The 16,691-nt window shown below is 34.0% G+C and overlaps 2 protein-coding genes across 3 annotated transcripts in view; both read right to left on the reverse strand.

The window, feature by feature from the left end:
• LOC145213390 (uncharacterized) lies at nt 1-4,302 on the reverse strand. Its single transcript, XM_080081644.1, has 3 exons — nt 3,467-4,302; nt 3,284-3,376; nt 1-2,639 (listed from the first exon to the last, which is right to left on the reverse strand). Exons 1-3 carry the CDS (start codon nt 4,299-4,301, stop codon nt 2,620-2,622), a joined length of 948 nt encoding a protein of 315 aa, XP_079937770.1. The 5' UTR covers nt 4,302; the 3' UTR covers nt 1-2,619.
• Nucleotides 4,303-4,304: 2 nt separating this feature from the next.
• LOC145213388 (NACHT, LRR and PYD domains-containing protein 5-like) overlaps nt 4,305-16,691 on the reverse strand; it is a 37,797-nt gene continuing 25,410 nt past the window's right edge. The window contains exons 15-23 of one of the 2 annotated variants that reach the window (XM_080081637.1): nt 15,201-15,362; nt 12,843-13,004; nt 10,747-10,908; nt 9,995-10,156; nt 8,346-8,519; nt 7,657-7,779; nt 7,495-7,592; nt 4,495-4,698; nt 4,305-4,364 (exon numbers count right to left, since the gene is read on the reverse strand). In XM_080081637.1, coding sequence (XP_079937763.1) covers nt 4,346-4,364; nt 4,495-4,698; nt 7,495-7,592; nt 7,657-7,779; nt 8,346-8,519; nt 9,995-10,156; nt 10,747-10,908; nt 12,843-13,004; nt 15,201-15,362 — 1,266 coding nt within the window. In that variant the 3' untranslated portion in view covers nt 4,305-4,345. The remainder of the gene's footprint in view (nt 4,365-4,494; nt 4,699-7,494; nt 7,593-7,656; nt 7,780-8,345; nt 8,520-9,994; nt 10,157-10,746; nt 10,909-12,842; nt 13,005-15,200; nt 15,363-16,691) is intronic. The other variant, XM_080081638.1, reaches the window with a different exon arrangement.

The following is a 16,691-nucleotide window of genomic DNA, read 5'->3' on the forward strand; positions in this document are numbered from 1 at the left end:
TAGTTTTTACATTTTATTTCACACCAGCACAACAATGTACTTCCACCTCCAACCAACAACAACCCTAGAATGAGCAGAGAATCAACCACCGCCACGAATGACCGCACACTTAAAGGTAGCCCAACTTAAAGGAAAAAGTAGGAATAAAACATTTTATGGTTACCTTAATAAGTTGATAATTATATTAAAATAAACAACATAGTATGATTCATTCAGTAGCCAACTTTTACAAAATGATATTTAAAATGCAAATTCCTAATCTACCTACAGTATATACAAAGTTAGAACAAAAGACAAATAATGCGTGTGCTGGTCGTAGAGGTTTAAACTTATGTATTTTTTTCATTTTTTGAAATGAATGCGAATTAACTGCCTATCTTAACTGCGTAAAAAAGTACCGTAATATTTACAACAAAACAGATTTACGCAATAATTGCATATATCCTTGAAAATATTTAAAGTCGTAGAGATTCAAATTTAAATTTCTAATTATCTGTGTGGATATAAAATAGGGCTCTTCAACCGGGGTTCCGCACTACCCTTACAGGGGTTCCGTGATCTTTAAGCGTTGCACAGGGGTTCTCAGCGGTTCGGTGTACAAATTCAAACGTGCATGTATCATAACAATATCACTGTTCCAAACAGCAACGTTTTCCTGCACAATCTAATTAACTTTGGTTGCACCATTGATCAATTGTGACGTGATAAACACAGCCTTGATACACTCAAAAAATGCGAGATAAATCTAGAAACGACCGTTACAAGTAACATGCCAAGTCAACTAATATTGTGTGCTTGGAGTGTGATAGGTAAAAATGCATGATTTTCTTTGATGTAGCCTACTTCTATTACATTCATTAAAACTTTTTTTATTGGGGTTCCGCAAAGTTTGACAAAACACCTTGAGGGTTCCGTGCTACAAAAAAGGTTGAAGAGCACTGATATAAAACAAGCTATTGGAAATAATGACAGTTACCAGCTTACGCGATTGTTTGTTTGTTTGTTCACTTTTTTATCCACGGTGGGCGCCGAGCTGCCTGCTTTATTGCAAATCCGTCGGGTAAAAACAATGCCACTCAAGTTTATTGCTCAGTAAGCTTCCAAGATAGGATTAGAACCCGCAGCCTTGTGACTGCAGGACGGTTGCGATAACCAGTAAGCAATCTTGGCGACTGAATAAGTTCTTCGAACTTTTTTTATGTCCGTCATAAGCAATCAGGATTGTTCTTTCCTGTCAAACTGTCGTTTTTTTTTTATCAATTTATGATACGGTGTAGCTGCAGCGCCTTTAGCCACTATCCACCGATGGTGTCCTCCACTTTTTTGTGTTCCATACCATTTTAATGTTGCGCAGCTATTTCCGTCATGATGATTTTGTGGTTGCGTTTTCTTTTACCAAGCGAAAATGACTCAACTTAAATTCCAACAACTTGTTTTGATTCTGACGAATAGAATCGCCTCTAGAAAAACTCCCTAGTCGTATTCACATACTGGTGATGATTTATTACAAGACACAACCACGGGATAAGCCCGGGTCAAATATCAGTGAGTTTACGTTTGTCTGTGGGTTCGACCATGGTTTGTTTGGCCAAGCGCTTGTCTGGTGGAAAGTTAAGCCAATTTCACTGATTTATTGCGCCGCTTTGCGGAAGTTTGTTACCCTAAACACAAGCCACAAGATGTCGCTTTATATCAAGAAAGGCAAACTACTTTCTCGCGACGCATTTGACAAGACCGCGACCAGGGCAAACCGCGGAAAAAGGCTCCAGCAAACACACAAAACATCGCATATCTTCAGTTCTAGGACAAGTAGAAAGGTAAAATTTTACACCTGTACTAAGTCGAGAATGCAGAATCCAAAAATGCAAAAAAAAATTATATCCCGATTTTGGTAATATTCCGATTTTGGTAACTTAAAATAAAACGGGAAAAATAAAATATTGCTCATTTTTTTGGAAAACCTTTACGTTCCTAAAAATGTAAGTCATATGCGCCAAATTTCGGGGCGGCCGGTTAAAAAAATGCAATTTTGTTGAACAATTTTATGACGTAAAAACGTGGCTGTTTATGTTTGGCGCTCAAATTTTGGGGTCAAATCGCAACGGATTTGAATGAAACTTACAGGAAATGCAAATAAGGGTCATTACTGTTTGTGGATTGGCACAGATCTGTGGAATGCTAGTTGAAAAGCAGAGTGATATGACACTTCAAAACGATTGACACATGCACGAATATGCACATATCGTTAATTCATAGTAGTAGCCCATAAAGTTATTATAGCAGCAGAAACATAAAAAGAACAAACATACAGTGAAAACAAATTGGTGCAAAAGTTTTGGAAAGAAAACAGGTAAAATAGGAGTAGGTGAAAAACACAAATGCCCTAAAAAATACTAACTGAAAATTCGTTTTTGCTAGAAACAAGTACAAGCATTGAAAAAACTGCAAAAATCATGACAACATTTTGCACAAAAATACAGAAATCATTTTGAAAGGTATCACTTTCTTTAAAACTGTGCAGTGCAATAATTTCCATAACTACGTGACTAGGCTGATGAAAACAATCCTGTCCACATTAAGGTTAATTGTTCATGGGAAATTTGGATACACATCGTAAGGTTAACAATTGGGCCCACTGTCTAAAAACAAACAATAAAAATAAAATCAATAACTTTTTGTTACAACGATGTTCTTTTAGCTACATAAACTATTTACTTTCTCAGAGGTTTTACACATGAAATTTGAAAAACCTTTGGCAAATAAATTTGGTTATTGTCAGTGGCGGGATTCAGCTGGTTTGCACCGGTTCTATAGAACCATCTCACGAAATTTTATGAGATCAGCGATCCGGTTAGCATTACTGGTTATACTGTCAATGGACTTTTTATAACAGAAACGGCTAAAAGTATGACTTTTGTGATAGAACCGGCTAACAAAAAATGTGATTCCCACCACTGGTTCTTTCATTATAATTTTACTTATAAGTTGTTAAAGTTACTGGTACAACTGCAACGTAAAACACATCTATGGACAACAACACTTCATTAATCCGCAAACTGTGTAAATTTCATCCAATTTTACCATTGTTTAAAATTTGACTGAGTTTTTGATCAGCTGCCAGGGATACTGGCAGAGGATATTAGAAACAATCTAATAAATGCCAAACCAAATGAATAAGCCAACACAATACATTTCTGTTTTGTTTATTTAAACACAAAATGTCAAGCTTGTAAAAGTAAAAGTGTCCTCTCTTTATTATAACATACTGCTAATCTCAACTTACCCTTTGTAGTGGTAATTTTATCAACTCCAACATTTGATCCTGTTATAGTGGAATGTCTAGCATCTACATATTGCACATTCACCACTAGAGGAACTGGATTAAAAAAATGGGATTATTAATTTAAAAAGCCCTGTTTGGTTTATCGTCCAAATGTTCTCAATTTCATAAAAAAACAATTGTTACCAGTAGGTGGAGCCGCAGTTGGAAGCACATTTGAAGCTGCAGTTGGAATCACATTTGAAGCCGCAGTTGGAATCACATTTGAAGCCGCAGTTGGAGCCACAGTTGGAATCACATTTGAAGCCGCAGTTGGAGCCACAGTTGGAATCACATTTGAAGCCGCAGTTGGAGCCACAGTTGGAATCACATTTGAAGCCGCAGTTGGAGCCACAGTTGGAATCACATTTGAAGCCGCAGTTGGAGCCACAGTTGGAGCCACAGTTGGAATCACATTTGAATCCGCAGTTGGAATCACATTTGAAGCCGCATTTGGAGCCACAGTTGGAATCACATTTGAAGCCGCAGTTGGAGCCACAGTTGGAATCACATTTGAAGCCGCAGTTGGAGCCACAGTTGGAATCACATTTGAAGCCGCAGTTGGAGCCACAGTTGGAATCACATTTGAAGCCGCAGTTGGAATCACATTTGGAGCCACAGGTAGGGCCACAGTTGGAATCACATTTGAAGCCGCAGTTGGAATCACATTTGGAATCACATTTGAAGCCGCAGTTGGAGCCACAGTTGGAATCACATTTGAAGCCGCAGTTGGAGCCACAGTTGGAATCACATTTGAAGCCGCAGTTGGTGCCACAGTTGGAATCACATTTGGAGCCACAGGTAGGGCCACAGGTGGAAATGGATTTTTTGAAAATTGACCCCTTGAGTCATCACCCAAAAGCATTTTACCATTGGATTCAATGACAATTTTAAACCTAATGTCATCATTAGACTCTTCTATTTGTCTTAAAGCCTGAGAAGAACCACCACATGGATTTCCATAAAAATCAATCAACTCCATTGTTGTTTCTTCACACTCAATCCATTTTGGATGCTTTGAAATGATTATTTTTGCTTTTTATAACTAAAAACAAATTTAACAAAAAAAACGGATTTAATAAAATGATCATCTGTTTGAGATTTATTACAAAGTTTATTAAAGCAAACAAAATACATTTTTGATTAGCACAGGACAAGTGTTTCAAAAAAATTACCTGACTTTAAAAGAATCAGAGCAAAGCCTACATCTTCCTTCACTCTGGCTAACCCAATCATAACCACCTAACTCATCAAATACAGAAAGGTGCATTATTCGTGATTTAGGGTTTGCCATCACAGATTGTTCTTCAAATTCACACTTTAATCTCTTATATTTGCTCCAATAGTTTGTAATCCACTCAAAAGGATAGACTTTAAACCTGCGAAGCAACTGTATTAGCTATCAAAACTATATAATCAATTTTAAGGATTTACTATAGTATTATTGCAAGCAAAAATTATATTATTGTCTAGCAAATATTTTTGCATTACATAATAGAGAAAAAATAATACATAGCATCTTTAAAAGTTTTTGTCCAAATTCTTTCTGTATCATTAATATTATGTTATGCAATAGATCAGGGGTTCCCAACCGGTGGTACGCGAGTGGATTCCGTTTCTTTTTCAGAAAAACCTCGATTTATAGCTTTATATTTTGATTGTCTGGTTTTGTTTACAAAAAAATTTCTCCAAGCCTATTGTTATTGTTACGTAACTATTCCTGTTGTTTCGTATTATTACGATCTTCAAAATACCTGTAATGGCAATTGTCAACAAGAAGTACAGTTGCTTCGAAAGGCAACGCTGTAGGATAGTGGACGTTAGTTATGTCAAATGATTGCTCTTGATAAGATATGATCTACTGTTTTCTAGCTTAAGCTACAAATAGCTCCGAATAATGCTAGTTGTAAGCTAAAAATAGATCGAAAAAATGTTTAATAACAATTACATTTGAAGAGGTGGTTTATGCTTCCTCGTAGGCTAGTTTTATGAAAGTACCGATTCTGGTGGTAAAGTGACAATGCAGGAACGTGAGCAGCAATAATGCAAGAAACTAAATTTAAAAAAGTTGTAACTACCATTTTGTGAACAACTTTAGACTGTCACATTTGTAAAATTTGGCTATTTTGTATTTACTTTTGTTACATTTTTTACTCAACCTTGCATCATCACGTCCAAGCGAAAGTATGATACTGCATACGTAAAATATGGTTTCATCTCAACTTTCGACGCGCTGTTACCAAGTTTACACCGCGCATCGACCAATTGGTGGACAGTAAACAAAAACAAAAATCTCATTAAATTTGGTGGTGGTGCTTTACTTTCGTTTAGTAGGCTAACATTCTTTTTCTGAATAAAATATGATTCGTTTAAGTTAGACGTTCTGCAAGAAGTGGTATGCATGGCAGTACAGAGCGTCCAAGTGGTACGAGATCCTGAAAAGGTTGGGAACCCCTGCATTAGATAGATAGTCAAAAAGAAGAAATTATATCAAAATAAAACAAAACTAGATAAGCAATGCTTCCAATCCGTTTAAAACTTAATATGTGGCTTTAAGAGTGCTATGCCTGATTTCAATTAAAACATCTTGTCTCTCATATTTCTATAATATTAACAACAAAAAACTTTTTTGAAATGCAATAAATATTCATGTGAAGCTTTATAACGCCGAGAATTTTCTACAGTCTAAAGATACTGTTGCTTTGTTTGGGATGTTTATGTTCTTGTCAGTTTCAAAACATTTCTAACTTTTGCAGAAAAACCCAAAGAGTATAACAGTCACTGACAAATTGGCAGATGTGCAAAAGTTAATTAGTAACTATGTTTCACACAATGTAGACGCACTTTTTCATAAGCTTAAAGCTTAAAGCAGTTTTTCTTGACCAAATGGTTGGAACAAACCGGCAATAGTCAGAAAAATATAAAACTAGAAGGGTGGCTTAGCACATTTTGTCGTTGCATTTACACTATAACCTATTTTAAAACATAAATATATTTCCCATGCCTTTTTTGTATTGGGTCCCATATTAGCCATAGTGTTTTATAACCTTAGTTGTTTCTGAGGGCAGAAACTCATGGGTCCCCACACATGTAAAGATAAAAATAGTGCACTTCAAGAGATAGCCATAGTCCACATGCTACCCAAATTTTAGCCAATTCCGACACCGTTTAATAAACTTACCCATTTTAGGGGGCTAGTAGGTTAACTAATGGGATGTGACACTAAACTAAAAAAATATGAAACCTTAATGACTCAATCAATAGTACTGCAAAATTTCAGCCCAATCGGCCAATGTTTAAAATTTCGACCACTAGAGGTGTTTTGAGCAACAACCGTTAATGCTTCCGATGTAACCCCCTTACTGCTATGGTGCAAAAATGTCCACCAGGCAACCCACCAACAAGTAACATACAACTAGTTGCCCTTAACACTACTGCGTAACAGAATTATTTCGTTTGTGGTGCCCATTAACATACAAACATGTTTTACACTTTGGGGGCTTGTGGGGTAAATGTTGGGGCTATAGGGTTGAACACAACAATCGACACATATAAATTTCATACTCTACAAGCTGTCCAAATTTCAGGACAAACAAAGTGGGAAGCATATCTACATACCCACATCTACCATCTGTGTAAGTTTCAGCCAAATTAATCAAACATTTGATGGCAAAACAAGTCGGACAAACTTTGGGAAAAAAATACCCATTTTAGGGGGCTAGCGGGGTAAATATTGGGGTAATCAACAAAAACAAAGTGGGATGCACATCTACATACCAACATCTACCATCTGTGAAAATTTCATCCCAATCCATTAAACATTTGATGGAAAAATGAGTCGGACAAACTTTAGGCAATAAATAACCCATTTTAGGGGGCTAGCGAGATAAATATTGGGGTAATCAACAAAAACAAAGTGGGATGCACATCTACATACCTATATCTACCAACTGTGAAAATTTCATCCAAATCCATCAAACTTTAGATGGAAAAGCGGGTCAGACAAACTTTGGGAAGAAAAAAAAAAGAAAACAAAAGAAAAAAAACAAAAACAAATTCGAGTAAAATCAATATGTGTCCCCTTTAGGGAAGGGGACCCATAATGAGAAAAAAAACAGTAAGTGTCCCCATAAAGAAACGGGGCTGATAATAATGCATTTAAACTATTATCTTGCCATGTGAAGTGAGTTGTATTGAACTGGTGTCTCATTTGGTTCCAATAAAAAGCTGTTTCAACATCTTTCCATTCCAAACCATCCTGACTTTCTTTTACCTGTTTTTTGAGTTAAAATGGTAAAACTAATACCATTCCGAACAATGGCACATAAAATATTTACCACAATCATCTGTTGAACTTCAGAAACAAAACAAGTTGGTAAAGTGATGGAAACAGCTTTTTTAAACTTCAGATAGTTTGGTTCACATTTGAGCCTCGGAGTAAACTGGTTTCGTTCAGACTCCTTTAAGATGATTAAGAAATGTACACATAATTAGCTAGTTTACATAAGGTGTATACAATTGGTAGTACATGCACCACTAGTAGTACCTTAGGTAAGCGCTCTTTAACCACGTTTTCTGGAAACCTTAGGGTACTGTGCTAAACTTACAGGTGTGTCCAGTACAATGTAGTTGACCTTCTCAATAAAAAGGTGTGTCTTGCCAAGTTTTGTTTAAAAGAAAGTAAATAAGTCATTACACACAGTGCACTTTACTGATTTATTCATGCAAAAGTAAACTATATTGGTGTGTCCATAAAAAAACATGTTTTTTTGCTTTATATGTTTGTAGTCATAAACAAATGTCATTATTATCAGATGGGTATTCTAAATTCTGTTTTACCAACACAAATGAAATGCAACTAAATTACAGAGTAAACACTTAATCGCAACCTAATACTATTTGTGCGAGTCTAAATTGATGTTGTTCTATTACACACTCTTTTATAATTTGCCTGCTTAACCAACTATACAAGAATGTTATGTGACAAAAATTGGGTGCATTTAATGTGTTGAAAAATATCACTTACTTTTTGACGTTTAGAATAAACTTGTTTAAGCTTTCCATAGTAAGAAGTAAGTGTGATTGTTGTTGGCTGATCCAAAGCATCAGGTGGAATTTCAACAATACATCCACCAACTTTGAGTTTACCTCCGTCCGATCCAACAGTTGATGTGGTGGTTTTGATAAATTCGTAAATATCCTGGATCAAATAAAGCAATGCTTAATAAAATAGCGTTGTTAAACTTTTGAACAAAAAGTTTACAATGAAACATTTTTGTCAGATGGCAGTTTCAAACAATAACACATGGTGTTCAAAATTCATTGCCAACATATTCCATACTAAAAAAAATGGTTTGCTTGATAACATTCATTTTAACTATCTGAAACATAGACTTAAATGGTTGTTTGTATGATTATTTGGACAGTAAATGAAGTGCAGCTGTTAGTGCTGACTTGTTTGTATTTTTTGTGACCATTTTGTGTGAGCAGACCTACAGTCAGTTTATTGTTCTTTGCTTGAATACAATCAATGCATAAAAAATACAAATACTGTTTGTGGCATCACTGTCCTAAATCACTACCAAAATATCCTAACTAAAAAGTCCAAACATTGTTGGTTAAGATCAATGAGCACATCTACTCACTTTAGTTCCAAATTTTTCAAATGACTTTCGTATATAATTTATATGTTCTATATCTTATATAACAATTTTACAAATAGGTCCCAATTTATATGCAAAGTAGTAACAGTGGTAAAATGGTGCGAATAATTTTAGATTCCATAGGACAAATTAGCTGAAGTAATCAACTCCTAAAGTTTTTTTTCCTTACTTGTGTTGTGTTTGGGGCAGAGGTTTCAAAAAAAGGTTTTCAGTCAGCATACACAAGCAATGGTGTGAAGATTTTTATTTTTGTAGATTTTTTGTCCAACAGTCTTAGGATGGTCAATTGCAATTGAAAAATATATCAATGTTTATTTTAATAATTCAGTAATGGATATTCAGTCACAACATATCTATGTTTATGAGATGTTGCTTATTGTACATGTCATAAGTGATTTTGTGTCAGAACCAACTGACACTAAATTGGAGGGTGGCAACATTTGAAGCAGCAAGCATTTTTTAAAAGTTTCATGTGGCTCCTAAAGTAGAGGTTGGTGACCACAATCTAAACCTAACAATTGCACAATTCTTTAACATTTAGCAATAAAAACACTTTAATAAGCACTTGATTAATTAAAGTAAAATTGTTAAACCGATGACAACTACAACATTTTTGGTTGTGGACATATATGCTTCATATTTGTGTGCTGGTGCTTATTTAAAATTTCAACAAATTAGAACATATTTTATATGTGAGTCTTGCCCTGCCCCGGACATACACATAGAACCAGTAAATCAGGGATATACAAAGTGTTTTTATTAAAACAAGAAAAACCCAACTACACTTGTGTGTAGATATATAGAGGTGACAATGGTTTATGAAATCAACTTCAATCCACATTCAACAAAGCAGTCGGGTAGGTTCGGGTGCAGACCAAACATTTTGTTGGTTTTGGATTTTCTATTTCAGAGTATGTAGTCAAGGCGACAGACACAACCACAGCAAACTGTGTTAATTAAGAACACAAGTGTGTCTTCAAGTTTACCAAGCATAGTAACAGATACAACTTACTGGTGTTTGTAGAGTTGACAATCCACCAGTCAATGCTGTTACTCCAGTAGATGTGATTCCACATTCATGCAAGTCAAGTCTCTTCACTTGATGCAAATATTCGGAAAGCTTTTTTGCCCCTTCATCACCAAACTTGTTCCATGACAAGTTCAAACCTTGCATCTAAAAATAAATTAACTTTCCTTTTACCCACACACTGCAGAAAACTTATATGGTTTTTATTGTTCAAACTTGAAAATACAGAGTATTGTTAAGAGAAACAAATTAAATGCAACATTCTTACAATGGTAAAAATCCTTAAAATGTGTAAGACAGAACATTTATAATGCACCATGTTTATTGAGTTTAGCAAGCAAGCAAACAGTTGAATTAACATCGTAATCACGAAATAATGCAGAGTGGTAAATCAAAATTTATATGCAACAGATTTCATATGTACTGATAAAAATCAAACAAAAAATTTAAGATTGAGGACCTATGTTTCTTGCTTAAAGTATAGAGTGTATGAGTTTTGTGTTTATCAGTGCTAACTTGTATATATTAGTTGCACAGAAAGCAAAAAAAGCACAAAATATAGTTATAGCCTCCTAACATTAAAACTCATACCACCAATTTCATTTTTTTACTAATTTCATAAGTAATATTTTTTTGCTACCATTATTAACATATCAAAATCCATTTCACTACTTTTAGTTAAACAATGCAAGATACAAATTAACTTCTTCCACACAAACAACAATTGATGAACTTACTGGTGTTTGTAACTTGGATAATCCACCAGCCAATGCATCTGCACCAGTGGAAGTGATGCCACAACCCCTCAACTCAAGTTCTCCCACCAGATGTAAACATTTTCCAAGTTCCTGGGCCCCATCATCACCAAACTTATTCCCTGACAAATTCAAGTAAGGAATCTAAGCAGGAACAACTAGTTTAGTCTTTTTGCAAAAACAAACCACATAATCCCAATACATTTAAAAAACTGAAATGTGAACAGTAATTTGAACTCAAATATCTCTTATTTTAAATTTTATTTTATTACACAACCAAGCAAAAAAATTTTTTTAACTGTGTGAATATCATCAACAAAATGACATTTTTTCTTTACACTGAAAACAAACAGTCCTATTTCTTTACAAAGCCCTGTTATTACTAAGTACTGTAAAATGGGGCAAAACTAGAAGGGTGGCGAAGCACATATTGTCCTTGCATATACACTATTACCTATTTTAAAACATTAATATATTTCCTACACTTTTTTATTTTGGGTCCCATATCATCCACTGTCCTTTATAATTTGTGGTAAACCATTTGTGGTAGCTAGTGGGGTAAATGTTGGGATGACAGGGTTGAACACAACAATCAACAATTATAAATAGCACACGCTATGAGCTGTCCAAATTTCATCCAACTCGAACATTGTTTAAAAAATTCATCCTTTTTAGGGGGCTGCAGGGTTAAACACATCAAGTATATTCTATAAATGACAAATTCTACCAGCTGTTAGGGGGGAGGGGGGGGGGGGGGGAACTGATGGGGTTTAACATGCAAAAGTATAAAATATGAAACCACAATAACCCAATTAACAGTCATATTTTTTTTCCAAATCAGCCAATGTTCAAAATTCTACCCACTAGAGGTGTTATTAGCAACATTCATTAATGCTTTTGACGTCATAAGGTTGTTAATACCCCTCTAACTGGCATGCGTAAAAACTCCACCAAGTAATGTACAAACAAAAGTACCATATGTTTGTGGCCTTTATTATACTATTTAGGGCTGTTATCAAACAAATAATTATTCGATTATTTGAAATTTTTAATTATTTGAGAATTTATCAAATAACTTTGTACTCAATTTCAAATATTCAAATAATTTTGTTCCTGGCAGAAAACTTCAATTTAGGTGCAAAATCAATTGATTTGAACACATTGGTGACATTTTTATGAAATAAAGTGTAAACAAAAGCACTGCAACATTTGTTTCCAGCATTATATAACCCACTTTCCCAAAATAATTTGGACTAGAGCATGATAATTTATATTTGAGCTTATATTTTGGTATTAATTGCACCTAGTAACATTTAAGGTTATTCAAGCAAGTGATTGAAACGTTAAAGACCAAAGTTTAACCAAGTGTCTACAGAAAAACTGTTAAAATGATAAAAAATACTTGTGGGGAATACATGGCTCTGCCAAATTAAGGAGAATAACTGAAGCATGTCTGTACCATTTGTTTTTATTTAAAAAAAGGTTTAGCATAAATTTAATGACAAGGAGCACAACCACATTGTCATTTTTGTTTAACAAGTTTGAAATATCCTTATTCTTTAATGGTTCTGGACCTTATATTGCTAAATTTTAAAATTATTTGAATTATTTGATTTGAAAGGGAAAAAAATTATTTGAATATTTGAAAAATTCAAAACGTTTGTTTGATAACACCCCTAATACTATTACACCACAGAATTCTTGGTGCATAGCAACATTTTTAGTTGTGGACATATATGCTTCGTATTTGTATGCCGGTGCTTATTTAAAATTTCTACAGTTTAGAACAAATTTTATACATGTGTCTTGCCCTGCCCAGACATAGAACCAGCAAATCAGGGATATACAAAGTGTTTTTATTCAAACAAAAAACCCAACTACACTTGCATGTAAATATATAGAGGTGACAATGGTTTATAAAATCAACTTCAATCCACATTCAACAAAGCAGTCAGGTAGGTTCGGGTGCAGACGCAAATTTCGTTGGTTTTGAAACTTCTATTTCAGAGTATGTAGTCAAGGCGACCGGCACAACCCCAGTAAACTGTTTACCAAGCATAGTAACAGAAATAACTTACTGGTGTTTGTAGAGTTGACAATCCACCAGTCAATGCTGCTACTCCAGTAGATGTGATTCCACATCCAAGCAAATGAAGTCTCTTTACTTGATGCAAATATTCGGAAAGCTTTATTGCCCCATAATCACCAAACTCGTTGTATGACAAGTTCAAACCTTGCATCTAAAAAATAAATTAACTTTGCTTTTACCCACATACTGCAGAAAACTTATATGGTTTATTATTGTCCAAACTTGAAGATACAGAGTGGTGTTAAAAGAAACAAATTAAATGTAACATTCTTACAATAATAAAAATCCTTAAAATATGTAAGACAGAACATTTATAATGCACCGTGTTTATTGAGTTTAGCAAGCAAGCAAACAGTTGAATTAACATCGCTATCACTAAATAATGCATCTGGTAAATCAAAATTTATAGGCAACAGATTTCATATGTACTGATAAAAATCAAACAAAAAAATTTATAATTGAGGATCTTGATTAAAGTATAGAGTGTATGAGTTTTGTGTTTATTAGTGCTAACTTGTATATATTAGTTGCACAAAAAGCAAAAGAAGCACAAAACATAATTATAGCCTCCTAACATTAAAACTCATAGCACCAATTTCATTTTTGTTTACTAATTCCATAAGTAATGTTTTTGCTACCATTATTAACATGTCAAAACCCATTTTACTACTTTTAGTTAAACAATGTAAGCTGTAAAGTAACTTCTTCTAAAGTAACTGTCTTTTATAATTTGTGGTAAACCCATTTGTGGTAGCTAGTGGTGTAAATGTTGGGACGACAGGGTTGAACACAACAATCAACAATTATAAATAGCACACTCTATGAGCAGTCTAAATTTCATCCAACTCGGACATTGTTTAAAAAATTCATCCTTTTTAGGGGCCTACAGGGTTAAACACATCAAGTATTTTCTATAAATGACAAATTCTACAAGCTGTTAGGGGGGAAGGTGGGGGGGTGGTAACTGATGGGGTTTAACACGTAAAAGTATAAAACCACAATAACCCAATTAACAGTCATATTTTTATGACGTCAAAAGCATTACAAATGTTGCTAATAACACCTCTAGTGGTTAGAATTTTGAACATTGGCTGATTTAAAAAAAATGACTGTTAATTGGGTTATTGTGTTTTTATACTTTTACGTGTTAAACCCCATCAGTTCCTCCCCCCAACTCCCCCCACCCCGTTGTTAATACCCCTCTAACTGGCATGCGCAAAAATTCCAACAAGTAATGCACAAACACAAGTACCATATGTTTGTGGCCTTTATTATACCATTTAGGGCTGTTATCAAACAAATAATTATTAGATTATTTGACATTTTTAATTATTTAAAAATTTATCAAATAACTTTGTACTCAATTTCAAATATTCAAATAATTTTTTTCCAGGCAGAAAACTTCAATTTAGGTGCAAAATCAAATGATTTGAACACATTGGTGACATTTTTATGAAATAAAGTGTAAACAAAAGCACTGCAACATTTGTTTCCAGCATTATATAACCCACTTTCCCAAAATAATTTGGACTAGAGCATGATAATTTATATTTGAGCTTATATTTTGGTATTAATTGCATCTAGTAAGAGGCTATTCAAGCAAGTGATTGAAACGTTAAAGACCAAAGTTTAACCAAGTGCAGAAAAACTGTTAAAATGTTTAAAAAATACTTGTGGGGAATACATGGCTCTGCCAAATTAAGGAGAATAACTGAAGCATGTCTGTACCATTTGTTTTTATTTAAAAAAAGGTTTAGCATAAATTTAATGACAAGGAGCACAACCACATTGTCATTTTTGTTTAACAAGTTTGAAATATCCTTATTCTTTAATGGTTCTGGACCTTATATTGCTAAATTTTAAAATTATTTGAATTATTTGATTTGAAAGGGAAAAAAATTATTTGAATATTTGAAAAATTCAAAACGTTTGTTTGATAACACCCCTAATACTATTACACCACAGAATTCTTGGTGCATAGCAACATTTTTAGTTGTGGACATATATGCTTTGTATTTGTATGCCGGTGCTTATTTAAAATTTCTACAGTTTAGAACAAATTTTATACATGTGTCTTGCCCTGCCCAGACATAGAACCAGCAAATCAGGGATATACAAAGTGTTTTTATTCAAACAAAAAACCCAACTACACTTGCATGTAAATATATAGAGGTGACAATGGTTTATAAAATCAACTTCAATCCACATTCAACAAAGCAGTCGGGTAGGTTCGGGTGCAGACGCAAATTTCGTTGGTTTTGAAACTTCTATTTCAGAGTATGTAGTCAAGGCGACCGGCACAACCCCAGTAAACTGTTTACCAAGCATAGTAACAGAAATAACTTACTGGTGTTTGTAGAGTTGACAATCCACCAGTCAATGCTGCTACTCCAGTAGATGTGATTCCACATCCAAGCAAATGAAGTCTCTTTACTTGATGCAAATATTCGGAAAGCTTTATTGCCCCATAATCACCAAACTCGTTGTATGACATGTTCAAACCTTGCATCTAAAAAATAAATTAACTTTGCTTTTACCCACATACTGCAGAAAACTTATATGGTTTATTATTGTCCAAACTTGAAGATACAGAGTGGTGTTAAGAGAAACAAATTAAATGTAACATTCTTACAATAATAAAAATCCTTAAAATATGTAAGACAGAACATTTATAATGCACCGTGTTTATTGAGTTTAGCAAGCAAGCAAACAGTTGAATTAACATCGCTATCACTAAATAATGCATCTGGTAAATCAAAATTTATAGGCAACAGATTTCATATGTACTGATAAAAATCAAACAAAAAAATTTATAATTGAGGATCTTGATTAAAGTATAGAGTGTATGAGTTTTGTGTTTATCAGTGCTAACTTGTATATATTAGTTGCACAAAAAGCAAAAGAAGCACAAAACATAATTATAGCCTCCTAACATTAAAACTCATAGCACCAATTTCATTTTTGTTTACTAATTCCATAAGTAATGTTTTTGCTACCATTATTAACATGTCAAAACCCATTTTACTACTTTTAGTTAAACAATGTAAGCTGTAAAGTAACTTCTTCTAAAGTAACTGTCTTTTATAATTTGTGGTAAACCCATTTGTGGTAGCTAGTGGTGTAAATGTTGGGACGACAGGGTTGAACACAACAATCAACAATTATAAATAGCACACTCTATGAGCAGTCTAAATTTCATCCAACTCGGACATTGTTTAAAAAATTCATCCTTTTTAGGGGCCTACAGGGTTAAACACATCAAGTATTTTCTATAAATGACAAATTCTACAAGCTGTTAGGGGGGAAGGTGGGGGGGTGGTAACTGATGGGGTTTAACACGTAAAAGTATAAAACCACAATAACCCAATTAACAGTCATATTTTTATGACGTCAAAAGCATTACAAATGTTGCTAATAACACCTCTAGTGGTTAGAATTTTGAACATTGGCTGATTTAAAAAAAATGACTGTTAATTGGGTTATTGTGTTTTTATACTTTTACGTGTTAAACCCCATCAGTTCCTCCCCCCAACTCCCCCCACCCCGTTGTTAATACCCCTCTAACTGGAATGCGCAAAAATTCCAACAAGTAATGCACAAACACAAGTACCATATGTTTGTGGCCTTTATTATACCATTTAGGGCTGTTATCAAACAAATAATTATTAGATTATTTGACATTTTTAATTATTTAAAAATTTATCAAATAACTTTGTACTCAATTTCAAATATTCAAATAATTTTGTTCCTGGCAGAAAACTTCAATTTAGGTGCAAAATCAATTGATTTGAACACATTGGTGACATTTTTATGAAATAAAGTGTAAACAAAAGCACTG

Source organism: Phallusia mammillata, chromosome 2 (assembly GCF_965637545.1).
Source record: "Phallusia mammillata chromosome 2, kaPhaMamm4.hap1.1, whole genome shotgun sequence".
In the NCBI taxonomy this organism is placed as follows: Eukaryota; Metazoa; Chordata; class Ascidiacea; order Phlebobranchia; family Ascidiidae; genus Phallusia; species Phallusia mammillata.

Bases quoted from the DNA above. Each gene is read 5' to 3' on its own strand.
- LOC145213390 (XM_080081644.1), bottom strand. From the start codon at position 4,301: ATGGAGTTGATTGATTTTTATGGAAATCCATGTGGTGGTTCTTCTCAG. The intron at 3,377-3,466 runs GTAACAATTGTT...TTTTTAATCCAG, and splicing joins AACTGCGGCTCCACCTACTG to TTCCTCTAGTGGTGAATGTG. The intron at 2,640-3,283 runs GTAAGTTGAGAT...GTTTGTTTTTAG, and splicing joins TAAAATTACCACTACAAAGG to ACAGTGGGCCCAATTGTTAA.